Consider the following 20,989-nt stretch of genomic DNA (forward strand, 5'->3'; position numbering starts at 1 on the left):
TCAACTAACATACACTTTATTTAACTTTTCTAAACACTAAACAAGAACACTGTAACTATAGAGATTAATATTAATTAAAAATAAACAGAGACGTGACAGCCTTTTCGGTCTGGATCCTATGTCTCTGTTTCATGAGGCAAGTAGGTGATTTTTGCCTGATTGACTCTTGAGCAAAAGGCGGTTGAATCCTAAGGTTCAAACGCATTTTGCTCTGTCTGTCTCTAAAGACGAGAGAAGCACGCGCATTCCACTAAGTCAATCTTATATAGTCATATTAAAAAACGTTTAATTAAACAGTTATATCCATTGATTATATAATAATAGCAATTTATAATTAAAAGTAATTTCATATCTATAATTTTAAATATTTTTTTCTTATTTAAGCATATATTAAGAATGGCATACTAACACGTTAACAATTACTATAGATACTTTGAATAATTAAATTTTGAATTCATAATTTACACAATGATAACATGACAGTTAATACTGAAGGAATAATTTAATAAAACAAACAATAATTAAAACAAGTATCATTACAAATAGAATAAAACAATCATTATCAATAAAACACGAACAATTACACATTTAATACAACAATCATTATCATTAAAACACGAATGAATAATATATACTAAGGAATCATTTTCATTGAATTAAATATTGAATCGCGTTTCGGATCCGTCAGCCAGCATCAGTGTAACAGAGCGTGATGAGCTCCAAACGAGACGAGCCAATCTAGCTGGATTCAGCCTTGTCACGTCCGCCATTGGCGCTGTACTATAACATTTTACGCAACGCGTCTGCGCAGCCCCCAAACCAAACATACCTGAAAAATCCAGTTGATTTCGTTTCATTGAATAATTTTATTGTACTATGATTAAAGAATATTTTTCACATTTAATATGGATTAATAAAACGGAGCTTTGCGTCTTTGCGGAGACAATCAATTATGGATGGATAGAATGCAATCTCTTCGATCTTTACATACATATTTGATAATCAATATAAAGTAAATAAAACCGTACAAATAATATTAATATACATGTCGCTGTTTAAGCCATATCAAATAGCTTTTTAATTATTTTAAAAACTGGTGTAAGTTAAAATCTTAACATAGGATATTGGCAAAGTTAAACTGTCATTTTCATACAAAGGTCACACATGGTGCATGTGTGACCTTTGTGATCCGACCTACCAAGGATAACTTGTATCGACAGATGGCTATTACAATCCGTCGATTGGTAATTGGCACACTTTTAATATAATAATTTTTGGATTATATTGTCTATCTCAGATGGTCAAAAATGGCTTGAGATGGATATTGGATTTGGTTGTAAGCCAAGACTGCTGCAATATAACATTCTGTTTTTATTTTCATATGTTCCAAATATTGGATATATCAGTGATTTACATAAGTTCCTAAAATAATTTCTTTATCAAAACGAAACATACTCTCCAATCGTGAATTATAGTTTTAATTAATTACAAAAACTATATTACTAGGCCTTATCTAATACTTACCAGCGCTGGTCTGCCAGAAAGACAGCCTGTTGTCAGACGTGGCATAGGAGACCAGATACCTCCCGTCTGGGCTAAAGGCACAGGCCGTGACGGGGCCAGTGTGGGCGGCCAGAGACTGGCATCTACCCGCCCGCAACTCGTATATGGCGAGTTGACCCGTATGGCTACCCACTGTGGACGACAAAAGATATTTTTTATGGTTTACTAGGATATTTTGTATATAAGCAAATATATAATAATTAACTAGACGCTACGAGCTTTTAATGAATATCTCACAATATGTAAGGAAATGATGACCTACCTGCAATACGCCTGGTAGCAGGGCAATGCGAGACCTGGTTGTATCGACAAATGGCTGGGAACACTTCGTTGAGCCCTTTGCTCTTCAAATGAGATTGGTCCACACAGTGTAAGATTATATCCATTACCTGCAACATCATTTGAGAACAATAAAAACTCTCATTTCCTTTTACCCTTCGAGCGAATGTTACATGCGCACATAGACAGAAAGTGCATTGGTGCACAGCCGAGGATTGAACCTACGACCTCATGGATGATAATAGCACACGAAAGCCTCTAGACCAACACTGCTCTAACGGAAAGCAATATAAGAAAATGTTTTATTCTGTTTATTATATGTTATTCAAAAGATATATAGAGATGCTCTACAAACCCACAAAACGTTACTTATAATATTATTTTAATATAAATAAAGTGCTCAACAAATCTTTAAGAACCCACCTCGACCAATAGCGGCGCCACCTCATGATGCATCCGGTCAATGAGCAGTTCAATACCCCGGAGGACCTCGGCCCTGCCCCTCTGCAGCGCCAGGGCTGCAGCCGGAGGGGGAGCACCGGAGGGAGCGGAGGCGCAGCGGGCAACCTCGCGAGCCATCGTGGTAATGAAGGCTGCGGGGCTGTAGATTATCCAATAATAATTATTCAATCATTAAATCACTTTAATTATTCAATCATTAAATCAATTTAATTATTCAATCATTAAATCAATTTAATTATTCCATTCAGTCACAATTAAAATAAATTAAGTTGTTTCGTTCAGAAGAGATATGTAAATTAGTTATTCGTATTTACGAAATATCTAGATTTTATTCCTAAATTATTATAAAACTCATATTAAAACCCAAGCAGGTAAAGTTGAACACAAGAGGAGAGTTGAAGATGATATTCCAATGGAACATACCGAGCAGTAGCGATGAGAGTGAGGGCGTGCCTCGCAGTGCGGCAAGAGTCAGCCTGAGCAGTCAAAGGAAGACCATACGTCATGGATGGGACCAGCTTATCAGCGTCCGAGCACATTTCCAGAAGACCTGCAAATTTATTTGGTCTTACTGCAATAGTGGTTTTCATTAGTACATTCATATTAACTACAAATAAACACAATTGTCACCTAATACTTTTGAACACCCATCCAATTCCATAACACAACACCTGTAGCTTAACTTTTAAACACCCACCCAATTAGAAACTAAAATAAATGTATGTTGACTTTACAAACACCCATCCAATTATAAACCACACAAACGTATGTTAACAAACTTACCCATCCAATTCCATACCACCACACCTGTAGCTTAACTTGTAAAACACCATTAACTCACCCAATAGCACATGGCTAACGTCCAAATAGGGCTCCCAAACAGCGAAGCCCCGCCCCAAGAGGTCGACGGCAGCGCGTCGCAAGGGCGTATGAGCGGGGAGACGAGCGGATCCGGGCGCAAGGAGCAGATGCGTCAATGCCAACGCTGTCAATCGCGCCAGGTTATTCGAGGCGCTCAATGTGAACCCTGAACACCAAAAAAAAAAATTAACCACAGACAGCAGATCATTGCTGTAATAGAAGATATGAAATCAGCAGAGTTCAGTTTTGGCCTAGTGGTTTCCATGTGCGACTCTCATCTCTGAGGTCGTTGGTTTGATCTCCGGCGCACCAAGGGACCATAAAACCGGCACAGAAGGTTGATCACCTACTGCCGAAATGATCACGGAACAGATACAGAAATCTGAGGCCCATGCCCAAACTTGGTATTGGTATAAAGATAACCATTGGTATAAAGATAACCATTGGTATAAAGATAACCATTGGTATAAAGATAACCATTGGTATAAAGATAACCATTGGTATATAGATAAGCATTGGTATATAGATAACCATTGGTATAAAGATAACCATTTGTTTATAGATAACCATTGGTATATAGATAACCATTTGTTTATATATAAAGAACCCATTAATGAAAATTAGAATACACGAAAGTATAGACTACATTATCCACATGATACTACATGATCTGAATATATTTATTATCCCAATGAAAATCCAGAATTAAAGGTGGTATACGAATACATATGAAAGTCTACTATTTAATTTTGTTTCTTATAAAGTTCTTACCTTCCACAATGGAACTTTTTCTGCTGTCATTATCTTTGCGTTTTTTGTTGCCTGCACCAAAAATACGGGAGAATTTAAATACATTTAGCAGCGTGTTAATTGTCATTATTAAATTACATATTTCAGTCAAAAACAGCATGCGATATAATTAAACTTTTTTATAGAATAGGGGGCAATCGAACAGGAGGCCTGATGTTAAGTGATACCGCCCATGGACACTCAGCCAGAGAGCTGGCGAGTGCGTTTCCGGCCTTTTAAGAATTGGTACGCTCTTTTCTTGAAGGGCCCTAAGTCGAAATGGTTGAACGGAACGGCGGACGTCGAGGTGATACGGGTGGAATATCGTATTCTGCCTCGACGTCCGATGATGAAACTCAGCTGCAGGTATTAATCCGAACAACTCCTCTGAACACTCTTCATGGTAAATGCGGTAGAATATGCAGAGTTGACCCCACATCTAGACCACAATGTTTAGCACTGTAGTTAATAAAATGGAGACATTCACTAACAAATAAAATGTACGTACAGACTCAGATGTTAAGACTCGTATTGAATTTGAAAAATGTGCCCGGCCAAAAAGGTTTGGCATCTCTGACATGTCAAAAATGATAGCTGTCAGAATTCTACGGAATTAAAAATCGGATCATTCTTTTTGATTTCTTTTCTATGTAAGATCATATAGGCCAAAGTCTGTCGGATCCTCTAGCCAAATATGTTAATTGTTACCTTCGCTGGTAATATCTTGACCAAACTCAGCACCGATAACTCCCAAAAGAACAACTGCGGTTGTCTGCTTCCTCTTCAGTTCTGCGATAGAAGATGGCTTACGCACAATCTCTTCTTCTTCCTCTTCGAACTCCTCATCTGGCTGTAATATATTTATAGATTTGCTTGTAAATAAGTGATGAATGCTAAGAGAATATCTTATACATAATGATTTATTAAATAACGCCAAGTCGAAGTTATATATAGTGCATAAAAAACAAAGTTCTATTTGGACTAAATGCGCCATATTTTTTTACAAATTTTTATCTACGGTCAATTATATCATCAACTTTCAGCTTGGCGTTGATGCCACACCCTGTATACTTGTAATCTTATCTACTGAAGCGATTTCGAAAATTCTTTCACCAAAAAAAAAACACGTTATTTGTGCGTATAGTAAATATATATCAACCCGATGAGCTACTTATCCGTGGTAGAAAATCGGTCGATAAACGCGCCTTACTTTATGATTTCATGTCTACAAAATATAGATTTATTAGAGGGAAACTCTTAAAAATACTGGACAGAATTCATTGCGGGTTCATCACCAATCTTAGTTTACAGATTACAGAGGCGAAGCTGGATATGTATGACTTTGTAAAACGCTTAACTTAGGACAAAAACACTTGATAAAAATTGAAAATGTATTTTATATATTCAATCGAACATCTAAAACAACGCAATTTAACGCTGTTGGAATTTTTGAGGTCTTTAATTTTTAGGTTATATCAGATTTCTGTATTCTGTATATGATGTATATGATGATATCTGAATTTAACGCGAGAAAGTGATTAGCCTCCTATGCCTGACACACCCTGCCTTGGGTCTAAGAAGCCGGTCTCCTCACTATGTTCCTTCGAGTGAGAATTAAATGCGTGTGTGACAAGTCCATTGGTGCACAGCCGTGGATCGAGCTAAAAGTTAAAGCAACTAGGCCATCACTGTTCTTCTAAGTTTTAATACTCACGTCTTTAACAACCTTCTCAGCTGGTTCCTTCTGGGCTGCTTGAGGATTTATGCTTTCCGTATGTGTGTATAAAGGTAAATATTGGGCCCAATTGTCGACCAACGTTTTGCGACCTTTTGGTCCCAACCTGAAAGGAATAAAATCACTATTACTATTTTTTTCTACTAAGGGCCTGTTTCACAATGTCCGGATAAGTTCCAAATAAGCTATTTATTACTTATTGGTAGGATAAATAGTATTTTTGCGTTTCACGACTGACAGATAGCGCTATACGTCATGAAATGTGAAGTATCTTATTTGGAACTTTTACCTTTCGAATAATTTATGTGTTGCATAGCTATTTGGCACTTTATCCATCCATTGTGAAACAGGCCCTAAGTGTTATAATTACATTCTTATTTTTTTGTGACTGAAGCACAAACTATCTGCTATGGTCTCTGGCAGAATGACCAGCGCTGTGGAATATTCTGCTCCTCAGAAAGAGAAAAATGTAATCTCTTTTTTTTCTATGATTACTGTTTTTTGTGTGTTTCTGTGTGTGTGTATTTTCAATATTATGTCTATGTCTAAAATAAAAATTATTTTTCTTGTCGTATAGGAAATTGGGTAGAAAAATCTAATTGTATTTTAAACCTGGCAAGTTCGGCGAGCAGCAGTGCCTGAGCAGCATCACGAACCTCGAGGCAATGGTGCTGCCATCTACGAGCTAGCATCTCCACTTGGGGCCTCTTGAAATTCTTTGCACCTTGAAAATAATAATTTAGATTTCAAATAATTAAAAAACAAACGTATCAACATATCCGAGAAACATCTGAAGGCTTTGATGACACCAACCTTGGCATGTCTCATCAAAGGATAGCAGATAAATTTGTGGACAACCGGGGCAAACCGGGGCACAAGGGACAAAATTGACAGATTTAAAGGCCTGGAAGTCTCGGGGAAACAATCATGATATTCCACTTGAAACGTTCAATTCTATGGCTTTGGGATAAAGGGATACACATGATGTTCCTCCATCCTTACCTGCAGCCACCACTTTGTCCGGCAAAAGCACACAGTGAAGCGTGGCCAAGAGAGACCAGCCCTGCTTGATGTGAGCTTGTTGGGCTGCAATCTGTTCCTCTCGCTCTTCGTCACCACCCCAGGATGATGTACGGGTAGTGGGTCTGGAATAAAAGCTCGTTCCGGTGAAGACTGAAATCGAGTGGTTGCGTTGCCCAAAAATGGTGGAGAAACAAACCCAAAACCATAAGAAAGCCTGTCAATGAATGCAATGCCTGGGGATGAATGGGGAATAGGGGGTATATAACATGAACACGGGTTTTCTTCATCATTTCATCATTGGAGTCTTAGTTATGTACCCCACATTATGTATTACGTATTTAATAAATATTATTCATTTCATGTTTAAAGGTATATTATGTAAGTATTTGGCTATATATTGCTTTGTTGCATATAATTAATATTAGCTGTAGATTTACGTTAAAAACGTATATCAGTGACGCTACAACCTCTTTAGGTCCTGGCCTCATATTCCTGAATCTGTTTCATGATCATTTTTTAAATCTAATAGGCAATTAGGTGATCAGCCTCCAGTGCCTGACACACATCGTCGACTTTTTGAGTCTAAGGAATGTCGGTTTCCTCATGATGTTTTCCTTCACCGAGCAACTCGAGCAAATGTTAAATGCGCACATAGAAATAATGTCTATTGGTACACAGTCCGGGATCGAACCTACGACCTCAGGTATGAAAGTCGCACGCTGAAGCCACTAGGCCAACATGCAGAATTACGTTAAAAATTTATTATTATTAACCCCATAACGCTTTTATACAAAATGCTCAATTTGTGGAAATATTTTACCTGTGCATTCGTCTGGCAACTTCCTGTTCCGGCACAAAGCTGGCATTACTCATAGACATGAGAGTGTTCGCCAACGCGACAATAGACAAAAGATGATTCGTCGTCAATGTTGTGCTCAGTTCCCAGTGTAGCTTTGAGCTGAACAGCCTGAAAATGTATTTATTAACATTTACGGTACACTCTAACTTGGCTTTCGATTAATAAACGTGGCACTAAAGCTCTTAAGCTCTGGCTCATCTGGGCCAGAAAGTGCTTCCGTTTCTACGATTTTTTTGGTCCCTGGTTTCCTCACTATGTTTGCCTTCACACGAGCGAGTGTTGAACTGATTCATTCTCCTTCAGAAAAAGAACGTACAAATTTTTAAAAGGCCGGCGACGGACGAGTACACGGGTGAGTACATAATCGCCATGGGAGGCGGAATCACTTAACATCAGGTGAGACTCCAACCCGTTTCCTCCTATTACATATAAAAAAGAAAAGGGATCACGCAACAGAACCAATGTTTACAAAGATCTATCGTAATTTAGTTTCTTCTACCTAGTAAACTTCTCCTGCGCAACCAGCTCCGGCGGAAGGTTTGAACTCAACAGCATATGGTCGACTGGCATGTGAGCACAGGAGTCAATCCAAGCTCCAAGGCAACTTGGCAGCTGAACAGACATGTGCCCATGACGGGAGACCACACCGAAACATACCGGCACCTGGAATTTGACCAATTTCAAAAATAGAGGAGGTTCTTAAGTTGTATTCATTAAACTGAGCTGAAGAAATATCAAAGTAACGGCACCAATCACACGCTGAACCAGTCCCAGATGGGGAATAATTGCTTTCTCCTGACCCAAAGGGTTTGGCCAGCTTCTTAACGAATGTACCTTTCATGATGCGGTATGAATAAAAAGTATTTATAAATTTAATTTTTTTAAATTTATATTAATAAATTCGGAAGGTCCATGCTACTCTGAAGATAGAGATCGATGGTTATCAAAATCAGGGAGTTAATGGTGGCGAGCCTACCTTTGGATGATGCAAAGATCTACCTGTGGTGTCAACCATCCATCTAATCTGAGAATTGTAATATTTGCCTGCGCAAACCTCCTTTCGCTTACAATTTACAAGGTATGTCGTTCCTTTGTTTCCGTCACTGTCTTTTGACGTAAGACACTCCTACCCCCCGTCTCGGTCAGTCCCAATAAGTCTCGAAAAAACTTACCATAGGCCTGAGAAGTCCAAGTTTTGATTCGCAGACTCTATCCAGGTCTGGATCCAGTCCCCAGGCGTGCAACAGCGACATCAGAATCTGTGCTATCTCCATGGTGTGTGGCGGCTCAGCCAAGGACATGTCTCTTGGACGCTGACGTTTCTTCTGATCATTTTGTTCGTCTGTAAGAGAAGATCAATCATAATGAGGAATATTGTTGGGCCTAGGTTAATTATCGTATACGAGGGTACTAGTTATATATGGTGATTGTGCTATCGTATTTTTATTATCGACACTGACTTTATAAAGGGAAAACATTGTTTGCATGCATGCTCCAAAACTGGACTTGAAAATTCTTTCATCTCAGAATCCCAAATCCCTGATGAACATGGGAAATAAATAATAATAGTATTAAGGTGAAAAAACCAATAAAGACTCATGACAATAGAGCAGTGTTCCACAGTTTCATAGAAGACTTCAATATATATAAAGAGAGTAACTGATGGACATAGGATATAGTCATAAAGATACGAGCAGGAAATACATCTAACCCAAGGTGTAAAGATCAATAATGATTCCTTATATGCTGCGGAAACTATTGACAATAGAACAATATACTACAGTTTTATAGAACACACATATGTCTGTATTAAACATCTATTTACTAAAGCTTTACACCGTGTTCTGACCGAATTAATGCTGGTAGTATTCTAAACTTATAACAATTCCCAAATTATTATTGGTTCTTCAATTCCACAGATTACAGAATATTCTTTGTTGTTTGTTGTTGATCGATCTAATTGTATTATTTTGTCAATTAAACGATATATTATTTATTTTATTATTGGATATGGTCATTGTATGGTCATACGCTAATAAGCCCGAATGTGATATTATGAGACACTGGGTTCATATACATGCCCATGTACCTGGTGTCTAGAATCAACGACTTATGAATTGAATATTTAAATGTTTAATATATTTTTTGTTTCGTGTATATTTTCTCGATCTCCCTTTCTCACTCTCTCTCAATCGGTCTCAATCGCTCTCTCTCTTTTCTTCGACAAAAACGCTGCACATCTTCAAAACGTTTCATCCATAAAAAAATTACTACAAATAACACATAAATAATTTACAGTTTTAAAAACTGTAAATTATTTATGTGTTATTAAAACTAAGCGACACTTCTGTTACCTATAAAAAATATGTGTAGTCGACCTATTGGACATTCACGGAAACGGTAATGTTATGCTAAAACTAATGAGTGTGGGAAAAACTAAAGGGCTCATTTACAATTCCAATTTATCGGCTACAAGTGTGACTTTTAACATTTGGTTATCTAAAACATATGTGTAGCTTAACTTAGGTTACATAACTCTAGAGTCTAGACCATTGTTTGAGCTGAATGTTGCGTATGAGCCTGGGTCTCTTCTGTAGAATCCCTGAGTAACCTAAAGGGCCCACCTTAAGGGGAAGGGCTGAGTTGATTTTAGTAGGTAGGGTCTTATCCCTCTGTATATCAGAGAGCTTTGAGTTGAGACCCAGCCAAATAGACCCCGCGTCAAGCTCGACATCCATGGCCTGCGTCAGCGCATTAAAAAACCCATAACTCCTTTTTTTTAATTTAAAATTATGTTTATTGCAATAATATTTAATAACCAATGTATCATAGACTGAGATATTCCTCATACATATATATAAATAAATAAATTACCGTTTAAATGTATCAAATATATTTTTTATATTGTAATACACTTCGTGTGACTCTCTTCCCAGAGGTCATAGGTTCGAACCCCAGCTATGCAACAATGAAATTTTTGTCTATGTACGAATTTAACATTTGCTGGAACGGTGTTTTCCTTCACCGCCTTAGACCCAAAAAGTCACATACTGTGCCTATTAGATTGACAAATCATGAAACATAGGATGGGTCCTATACTAGGTGGAACATCATAACACCGGTTTTAGACCCAATCAGGCAAAGGCTGATCACATATGAGGCCCACACCCAGAAGGTTAGACCCACTGGTTATTATTATAGGAGCAAAAGAAATATTATTATTTTAAAGACTGTATTCTTTTGCTATAAAGTTTTGGCGTCAAATAAATATTAACTATGAATTATGATAAGAGAGTTTCACATATTACGTAACAATTGTGAGACTCGACCTAGTGGCCATTTCAACAATTTAGATAAAACAAAAGTTAATTATAACTGTAATTTTAACTTTATTACGAAATTAAAACTAAAATATATAACTATTGCCTTATAACTTTTGTAACTGTTTTTTAATTTTTGTTATGTGTGTTTTTGTATAAGGCGATAAAGGATAAATAAATAAATAAATATAGATAATGTCAAAACTGTTTTACTGTACTTGCGAGACTACTGTATTACTGTACGTGCGGTGGTCAATCAAAGGCCTGTGTTTTACGGGCTGACGGAACGGAATCTTGCCGCTGGCCTGAAGGGTCAGGCTCAGCTCAATCAAAAACACCAATGCTCGAGTGTTAAAAAAATAAAAAATCAGTGGTGCAACAACCTCTTTAGGTCTTGGCCTCAGATTTCTGAATCTATTACATGATCATTTTTAAATCTAATAGGCAAGAAGGTGATCAGCCTCCAGTACCTGACACACGTCGTCGACTTTCTGGGTCTAAGTCATGTCGGTCTCCTCACGATGATTTCCTTCGTAATGAGTGTGTAATGCGCATTGAAAGTCCTCAAGACCTCAGGTATGAGAGTCACACTCTGAAGCCATCAGGCCAACGCTACTCTATATTAAAAAACAAGGTCCAACTAACATAAATCAAGGGCGTGGTTAACACACACATAGAAACTAAAGGTCAAAAAAGCGTTCAACCAAAATTAATCCACTAGTTAATGCGGAACTAAAAACATTTTATTTATTTAATTACAGTGAAATAAAGTCCATATTACCAAACCCGTTTCCCCCGCCACGTTTTCATTGCGCTGACCGTGAATTAAGGAATGTAAGTGAAAGGCGATTTAAGTTGTAAGCTGCAGCGGTATGTGTGTGTATACGTTTCAAATTCCGTAAGCACGACAAAGTATAAAGCTTTCGGTAAATAAATGATTCAATGCAAGATTTATGCTGTATGTTGAAATATATGTATGACGCAGTATTTCTGACCGAAACCCTAGCTAAAATCGTTATCCCTACCTACAGGGCTGACTAGAAACAAATAACCCTTTTACACGCATGCCTGTTAACACATTGTGTCGGCCTTAAACCATAAAACTGTGATGAAAAGCTCAGCGAACATTTTCAACAATTCCATATTGAAATTTTACTGAGTTGTTGTAGCAATGTTGATGTGTAAGTTATTTGCTACTGTTTTTATTTATGCCTACATCATTTTGTATTTACAAAATATTCGCTGATACTAAGCGGACTCAAGCAACCTCTTGAATACAAAAAACCCATTGTAAGGGGCGATAATGTTTAGGCGGCTAATTCTTATTTGTGCTAATAAATAGTGTGATATAACTGCAGGGGTCGGGCGTGCGTGTGATATGCTAAAGCCACTGACCTCACCACACACCCAACTTCACTGCTTCCATAGCACACTTTTACGAAAATATTATTTTATTTCTTCGCTTCGTCATGAACAGATCTGGTTTCTTTATTTTCATGTATTTATCTTCATTGTAACATGATTTTTGAGTGTAAAAATAAACTTATTACACTTTTAGGTTTGCTATATCCTATTTTCAATGAATACCCGCTTCCGCGTATGATTTAAACCACTAGGCTGGGCAGGACAAGTGAATGGCGCAAGGCGTGACGCATAGATCTATATTAATTCATATATAACATTGTTATGTAATGCGCAACACAAAAGACTATTTGATAAATTAATACCATTTTTGATGTATTAGTGACTATAATAACAAAAATAAATAAAATGGCACTACAAACTTTGAGGTCATGGATCTTATATGTTTAATGAGGCAAGTCGGTGATCAGCTTTTGCCTGATTGGGTATGGGTGATATGTCGCTACACATAGGTCTTGGCAGGAGGCTCATCTGATGTTAAGTGATACCGCCGCGCATGGACACTCTAGATGCTAGAGGGCTCGCGAGTGCGTTGCCGGCCTTTAAGAATTAGTATGTATCTGTTTCATGAAGCAAGTAGATGAGCGTTTGTCTGATATCTAATATTTTTAATGATATTTGCTGTCGTTAAATATGCAATACTAACGGATATCCGCCAGTTGCTGCCGGATATCTAAGAATTCCAATTGTCCAAATCCGGTCACCTTGGTATATAGGAAATAATGACACATATTTGTGTCTGTTTTCAAGGGCAAAGACAGATGAGGGAAAGGTTTTATAGAGAGTATTACAGTGTAAAACATTTATTTCCGAACCAATTAGACCAATTCCATCTTTCGGTCCTTTAAAGGGGATATCAATTCTTAAAAGGCCAGCAACCTATCGCGAGCCCTCTGGCACTAAGACTATGGCGTCGGTATCACTTAACATCAGGTGAGCCTTGCGTGAAAAAAAAAACGTGCGTGCGTACAAAGTACACATGGCAGAAGTGAAACTTCTTTGTAAATTAATTATTCCTAAGGTAAAAGCACCAATAGATGATTATTATGTACCAGTATACGATCACTCCATGTATTTATATATCAATTTTACACTGTTTACACACAGTATACGTGCTTGTTATAGTTTAAGTAAAAAAACTGCCTTTACTGCAACAAGACGATGGCGGCAGTGTACTCTGATTTGAGGGTATACTTGGAGAGTATTAGGGGTTAGAATGAACTGTGTTTTATGTTATTTTAATTAATTTTGTATTGTATACATTATAATCTATTTTATTGTGAGTTTAGCCATGTCTGTAATTAATAAATAAATAAAGACGTTATGCGACAGAATTGCCATCTAAACTTCTAATATGTATTAAACGAATACATCAACCAAATAGCGTGTACTCCATCTCCCTTTCTCACTCTCCCTCAATCGGTCTCAATCTCTCTCTGCCTTCTTCGACAAAAGCGCTGCACATGTTCGTGACCTTTCATCCGTAAAAATTACCCTCATGCGCCTAAAGAAGCTTCACTTTAAAAAATCTTATTTTAACGCTGTCTTATTATACTACGTGAATAATGTTGACATGTGTGGTTTATTTAACTAGACTATGATATAACCAAGTCAGTAATCGCTACTCTGATCAGGTTCACATGACTCACGTGTTATATGTTTATATATATCACATGAGCCAGGACGCAGAACGGACGAAATGGGCCGAATCCACACTCCGACTGCAAAACGCAGTAATATTACTGCGTTACAGAAGTTTGATTTATTTTCACTTCGTTACCATAATATACAAATAAAATAACAAAAAAAAGCAGCTTACATAAGTTATTAGGCAGCGGGCGGCCTTATCGCTAACAAGCGATTTATTCCAGGCAACCCTAATATGGAACAATAAAAAGGGAACCTACAGATGGTAAAATACAGTGCATAATTAATAAACAGAAACTCAAAATAACATGTAACTGGCGAGTCTCATTCTGGGGCTTCGCTGGAGAATCTCTGAGGTCGTAGGTTTGAGCCACGGCTGTGAACTAAGACTTTTAATAAACATTTAACACTCGCTCGTAGAAATTAAACCATCGTAATACCATTAGACGCAAGCAAAATCTGGTCACCTACTTGCCTCATGAAAGAGAAACAGGACCCAGATTTTAAAGGTTGTAACGCCACTGTTTTTTGTGTCGTGTGCACAGGTGGGTCTAATACCGGTTTCCTCACGATGTCTTCACAGTAACAAGTGTGCGCATATAATAGTTCATTGGTGCATAGACGTTCCCACGACCTCTGGGATGATCAGTCACACGCTGAAGCCAAGGTCAAAATTGCTTGGTTTTGAACAATTTTTTGCCGCTGATGACCGACTAGCTGAGATTTATAATATTAGTGTAACATAGCAGTGTTGGCCTAGTGGCTTCAGCGTGCGACTCTCATACCTGAGGTCGTAGGTTCGATCCCCGGCTGTGCACCAATGGAGTTTCTTTCTATGTGCGCATTTAACATTTGCATCGAGAGACCGACATGTCTGAGACCCAAAAATTCGACGACGTGTGTCAGGCACTGGAGGCTGATTAAGGCTGATGAGAAATTATTATGAAACAGATTCAGAAATCTAAGGAGGTTGTAGCGCCACTGATTTATTTTTAAATGTATTATTGTCACCAACGTGTATTAAGAAAACGTTTTCATCTCAGACGGATATTAAGAGTGTTATTGATATAATACAAACACCAATCACAATCTCTCAAGGTCAAAATTATTTCGTGTATTTGACCCTCAATAAATACGGAAGTAATGTTTCCTGATAATTGATTCTTATACAAAATTGTTAAAAACCATCACCACGTGTAATGTGTTCCGCGGATTTCTAGCATCGACAGAAACCGTCTTTTTTTCATGAGACAGCAGGCTCTTTAAGTTAACCGCCCATGGACACCCGCAACAGCAGGTGCTTTATAAGTAACCCACCACCTTCAGTGGTACTCTCTCGAAGGCTTAAGTACTGAAAATACCTGGAACAGCAGCTGGTGGTACGCAAGTGTTGTAAAAAGTGTGTGTCGAGTGGAATATTTAGACACACTAATATAATGTTTCGTGTGAATTGCTCCAAAACTACTGGACCGTTTGGAAAAATTTAAAAGCCTCTTCGGTCTAAATAAGCCGTCGAGAAGTTGATTAAAATAAAATAATTATCTCAAGTGAATAAAAATGATTGCAATTATAATTCTTCAGATTTAGCCCCCTGCGATCGCTGATGAAGAGGTAATCGCCGTAACAGAATCCTTCTTTGAGGTGTGACCAATCGTACTCAAAATGATAACGAAAAATTGTATGACCGCTATCGTTGTATGTATAACTCTCGAAGGCTTTCGAGTTATCAAATCAAATTCTATATAATAAAATGCTAAAGGCTTTTTGTCCGTGGAGGAAATACATTTGGATGCATACCCCCGAAAGTTACAGTCGTATGTGGGACTCGACCCACACCAGGATCTCTGCTATACAGAAACTGGGTGAGAAATACCAAGACGAACTTTTACTAATCAAATTAATTCAAAAAATCTTGCATTTGACCCGTATAAAACAAAAAAAAATAAAATTTAACAATACCTTAGCGAATTGTTAAACACGCATTTCACAGACAATTATAAATTCAATTTAAAGGTGAATACGCATTTTATTACAATATCAATGTTTGAATAACAAATGTAATAAAAACCTGTATTCTGGCCCCGAATCCCAATTCCCTAAACTAGTGGCAATGAACAGCCAGCAAGATGCACATGGATGGACGAAGGGGAAAGAAGAAGAGGGCGTCCTGGAAGGGTGGATAGAAGAAATAGAAGTACATATTTGATGGACGGGAATGGAGGAAAAAAACTGGAGGAAAACCGGAAGGGAATCCGTTTAATGAAGGTAGTTAGGATATTAGAATAAAAAGTAAAAAAAATTAACACAACTATATAGGTATCTTTTTGCTATGGTATTAGTCAAAAAATCGCAGACGGTGATTCGTGAAACCGGTGGAGTACAAAGAGAGAGCGAAGGTTTTACCATCGCGGTCTAACGCCCAAACCCAATAACCTATCTCAATCTGAATTTGACCACCTGAGATAGACAATTTAAGCCAAATACTGTTAAAAATACCATTAACCAATCGACGGATTGTAATAGCTATCTGTCGATACAAGCTATCTATGGTAGGTCTGATCGGTGTATGTGGATAGACTTGTATGAAAATGACAGTTCAACTGTGCCAATATCCTATCTTAAGATTTTAAATTACACCAGTTAAGCCAGGTAAGCCGACTAAAGACGTTTCTACCTAGGGTTTTCAAGCCCGCGGCGTGAGTATTCCTGACAACGACTGTTTAATTCTTGAATCGGAAAGACATCAACAAAAATCCAAGGGATTTTTCCCGTAATATAATATTCATTAACAGCTAAATCCATTAGACCATGAACATATGTCGAAAGTTGAAATCTAGATCCAGTCGCGTTGTTCTCACGAATCTCGTTACGACATAGGAGTCGATTATCACACGAAGTAGACACTTGTTTATTTTATTTTTCGTTATTTCAACCATACTATTTATATAAAACTATTAGCAATTCTAAATAAATGTTTTTATCAGAGTACTCATTTTATTACTCACAATAATCTTCTAAGAATTTGTAGGAATTTTTAAGCTAATTAAAAATATATAAAACTATGTTGTCGCCTATTTCTTTGTTACAGTTTACATATAATTAGTATGACCGCTATTCCCACACGAATTACGCAATTTGTACAAATGGCATTATAATTAGGTCTAGCATAATTGAAGGTCTCATAGTAAGCTCGAATCAAATTTAACATTCATTAATAAATATGAGATAAGTGTAATATTATTTTTATAGAACAGGGGACTACAAGAAGAAGGTTTGCTACCGGTATCACTTACCATCAGGTTCACCTGATGGTAAGTGATACCGGTGATACCACGCTTGTACAGTGCCAGAAGGCAAACGCCGGACTTTTAATGCGTAGGCTCTTGGGTAAAGGCCACGCCAGTCCGTTACGGTTTTAAGGTAGTGGTTCGCCCTTTAAAGATTAAGTCGAATTGGTTCAGAAATACCTACCGCCCATGAACACTCACTGCCAAAGGGCTTGGGCGTTGCCGGCCTTTGGATATATAGTAGGCTCATAAAAGGACCTTAACTCGAATTAGATCGGAAATACCTAAACATGGACCCTCAATGCCAGAAGGCTTACGAGTGCGTCGCCGGCCGTTTAATAATTATTGAGGTCTTCGAAGGATTCTAGGTGGAATTGGTTTAGAAATATCTGTCGCCCATCTACACTTAACGCCAGTGGGCTCGAGAGTGCATTAAAGTTTTTTTATATAATTCATCAGTGGACAGTTGGGCCACATTGTGATGGTGCAAAAACTGGCTTTAATTATTAAAATAATTTTGTAAATTTTCGAATATTTTTCTATGGAAACACAAAGCAACTTCCTTTTAATTAAAAACTTGATTGTGTGATTTGCCAATTCAACTACGCCCTTGCAAACACTTAGTTATAGACCTTGCTTTTATAAATTAACGTTCACATATCTATCACTATCTCAAATGTTATAGAAAACACTAGCTAGACAAAATAAAAAAAATTCTTGCAAAAAAGTTAAATTTTTTAATTAACAAATAAAAAATAAGGGTTAATCGTAGAGGGGTGAAAATTTTGGGTTGCATGTATTTTTTTATGGTGTATCGTGAAAAAAAAATAAAAAAAATTGGGGAGGACCCTTAATATTTAGGGAGATGACAAAAAGATGTTGTCCGATTCTCAGACCTACCCAATATGCACACAAAATTTCATGAGAATCGGGAAAGCCGTTTCGGAGGAGATTAACCACAAATACCGCGACACGAGAATTTTATATATAAGATGAATATCTACAGAGGCTAAAATGCTAGAGGCATGATGGACATAGGACATATAATATTATCGATTTTTGATTTATTATTTGATTTGAGAACTGGCAGTAAATGTAAAATTAGATTCATTTAATATTTCTTACGTTCATAAGTGTACATTATGTTACCTATATGAATAAATAAATTTTGACTTTTTTTTGACTTTTTATCAAAAACTTTTGAGCAGAAAACCCATGTAACCCAAGGTGAAGGTGAAGACCAATACAATTATATGTTGCATAACTATTGATTTCACCAATGTACTACAGTTATATACAAAACTATATTAACCAGGACTACTGGTAACTCAATATTACGTCGACAAGTAAATTTACGCAATTCTCTTTACTATTGCATTATAATAAACAGCGTTATGTAGGTTACTTAGAAGGTCAGATAACATGCCTATTATTTAACTCAGGACGAAATTTGTATTGTTACAAAAACCATACAATAATTTCACATTACTATACAAACATTTAATTTTCTTCATTCATTCTAACGCAGTCATTAGTTAAACAATTTTGTTATTTGTTTAGTTTCTTTATTCAAATTTAACATTTTTTCTGTTGACGTTGATAACTATACTTTGTTATTAACAACAGAAAAGATGTTTTTTTTTATAGAACGAAGCAAATGGGCAGGAGGTTCACCTGATGTTAAGTGATACCGCCTATGGACACTCTCGATGGCAGAGGGCTCACGAGTGCGTTTCCGGCCTTTTAAGAATTTGTACGCTCTTTTCTTGAAGGACCTTAAGTCGAATTGGTTCGGGAATACTTCAGTAATGTTAAAATGATTCTAAATTTATATTAACTACCAGTTCGTCAGGACGTACGGCGGGCAAGAAGGACTGGCAAGAAACGCCACTCTTTTTAATCGCCAAGTTTAGAGTAACACAATTTGTTTAAACGGGAGATCAATCCCAATGATTAGGATCATATAAATAATCGTTTTGAATTTATTCAGTGATAATTCTCTATCGCTAGAGAGTTTGTTTTAAAAACCAATACAATTATCCATATAAGGAGTAGTATCTTTTGGAGCTTGTTTGATTGTACGCTAAGAAAAGTTCTGTTTCGAGAATAATACTGGATAAAGTCACCTTTTGTTTCAAAGTAATTTATATTTTTTAAACATACAACGAGGCTTCACGGATTTATTGAATTATTGATTTATTTTCCTAACTATTAATAGTTTAGGTATTTTAATAGTACAAAGAAAACACACACGATTTTTTTTTTAATAATTAATCATACGATCAGTCTTTGCGACTATAAGTAGATTCGTTGAGTGATTTTGGCGTGTTATATTTAAACTCAGTGTGTTGGGTTGTCCTGGTCAAAAATGTCTCGCCGCTTTTTAAGTCGTCGAGTAGTTTCTGGTATAGTTAGCTGTCCTGCTAGCTAATTGGGGTGCCTTTGCAGTTTTAGTTTGTACTTACACCCATGTGTGATTATTTCCTCCTTCACCATGGGCATATTAAGTAATTCGTGGACTTCTGTTGTTTTGATAAACCATGGGGTGTTTGATATTTACCTGATTATGTAATTTTGAGCTCTTTGCATTATTATTATATTTGAGGCACTAGCAGATCACCAGAGCTGTATTCCATTTGTCCATATCGGTTATACATATTAAGTAATAATAGTGAATTGTGATTATATTCCAATATTAATAAACAAAGAAAGTAATGTTAAGTGAATCATATAATTATATTCCAAATAAAAACTGTAACTTAAGTAACATGTTTTAATGAAACGCAATTCATTAAATTATGTTAATTAAAGACGAGCGAAGCGTGCCACTTTACGAAGCAGGCAATCTGAATTCTAATATATTTAGTATAAAAGAGGTAGTTAAGTCATCCATGGGGGATAATAATCTAATATATATATATTTTTTTCTCTCTTTATTTTACAAAATAATATAGTATATTAAAATATGTTACATTGGAAAACCGCTGTGGTTTGTATATTAATGTAAGCATAGCAGCCTTGTTTAGGAGCGCGACAAATGCATGTAAAAGTTTTTTAATTTAGAATTTATGTTGGTTAGTGTTAGGCTATCTGTTATGTGCTTGGGTAGACTATTTATTAGCCGCGGTAGTAAATATCTAATATATAACATTCTCGTGTCACACCGTTCTTATACTCCTCCGAAAGGCTCGACCGATTCTTATAATTTTTTTATGCATATTTAGTTTGAGAATCGGATACTATCTATCTTTCAAATCCCTAAGTGTTAACGCGTGTCAACAACAATTTTTATTTTATTTTTATAGACAAAAAATTATTTTTGTTTTTTTTTTATGATACAGCATACAAAAATACATACAACCCTTAATGTTCATCCACCCTTAACGATGACCCCTTATTTTTTTTTATATTTGTTAGTTAAATACTTATAACTTGAACTCTAAGGTTTATATAGCGAAAAATCACAGATCAAATCTAAATTTCTTTCCAGAAAACCGAAAAGTCTTTGTGGTAACGTAGGAAACAGTAGGCGACGCACTCGCGCTCTGGCATAAAGACTGTCCATAGCCATCACTCCTGGCAAGCCTCCCGCCAGTTTGAACCGTTTAAAAAAAAATAAAAAAATCTTTTCCAACACGTCTTGAAGTCTGCCAGGTTTCAATTAACATCTTCAGCTATTCAGTCAGTATAAACAAAGTCTAATAAAGACAAAGAGAATCAAAATGGTTGAATGACCCAAATG

General features: G+C 36.7%; 1 protein-coding gene across 4 annotated transcripts in view; it reads right to left on the reverse strand.

Annotated features, from left to right (window-relative positions):
- The window catches only part of LOC110992655 (WD repeat-containing protein 7), a 116,302-nt gene continuing 95,313 nt past the window's right edge, over positions 1 to 20,989 (reverse strand). For all 4 annotated transcript variants that reach the window (XM_045634100.1, XM_045634099.1, XM_045634102.1 and 1 more), the window contains 14 exons: positions 8,744 to 8,913; positions 8,071 to 8,234; positions 7,533 to 7,679; positions 6,692 to 6,834; positions 6,302 to 6,413; positions 5,669 to 5,795; positions 4,663 to 4,804; positions 3,937 to 3,987; positions 3,146 to 3,331; positions 2,728 to 2,854; positions 2,266 to 2,443; positions 1,826 to 1,952; positions 1,525 to 1,695; positions 1 to 829 (listed from right to left, as the gene is read on the reverse strand). In XM_045634100.1, coding sequence (XP_045490056.1) covers positions 657 to 829; positions 1,525 to 1,695; positions 1,826 to 1,952; positions 2,266 to 2,443; positions 2,728 to 2,854; positions 3,146 to 3,331; positions 3,937 to 3,987; positions 4,663 to 4,804; positions 5,669 to 5,795; positions 6,302 to 6,413; positions 6,692 to 6,834; positions 7,533 to 7,679; positions 8,071 to 8,234; positions 8,744 to 8,913 — 2,018 coding nt within the window. In that variant the 3' untranslated portion in view covers positions 1 to 656. The remainder of the gene's footprint in view (positions 830 to 1,524; positions 1,696 to 1,825; positions 1,953 to 2,265; positions 2,444 to 2,727; positions 2,855 to 3,145; positions 3,332 to 3,936; positions 3,988 to 4,662; positions 4,805 to 5,668; positions 5,796 to 6,301; positions 6,414 to 6,691; positions 6,835 to 7,532; positions 7,680 to 8,070; positions 8,235 to 8,743; positions 8,914 to 20,989) is intronic.

Source organism: Pieris rapae, chromosome Z (assembly GCF_905147795.1).
Source record: "Pieris rapae chromosome Z, ilPieRapa1.1, whole genome shotgun sequence".
In the NCBI taxonomy this organism is placed as follows: domain Eukaryota; kingdom Metazoa; phylum Arthropoda; class Insecta; order Lepidoptera; family Pieridae; genus Pieris; species Pieris rapae.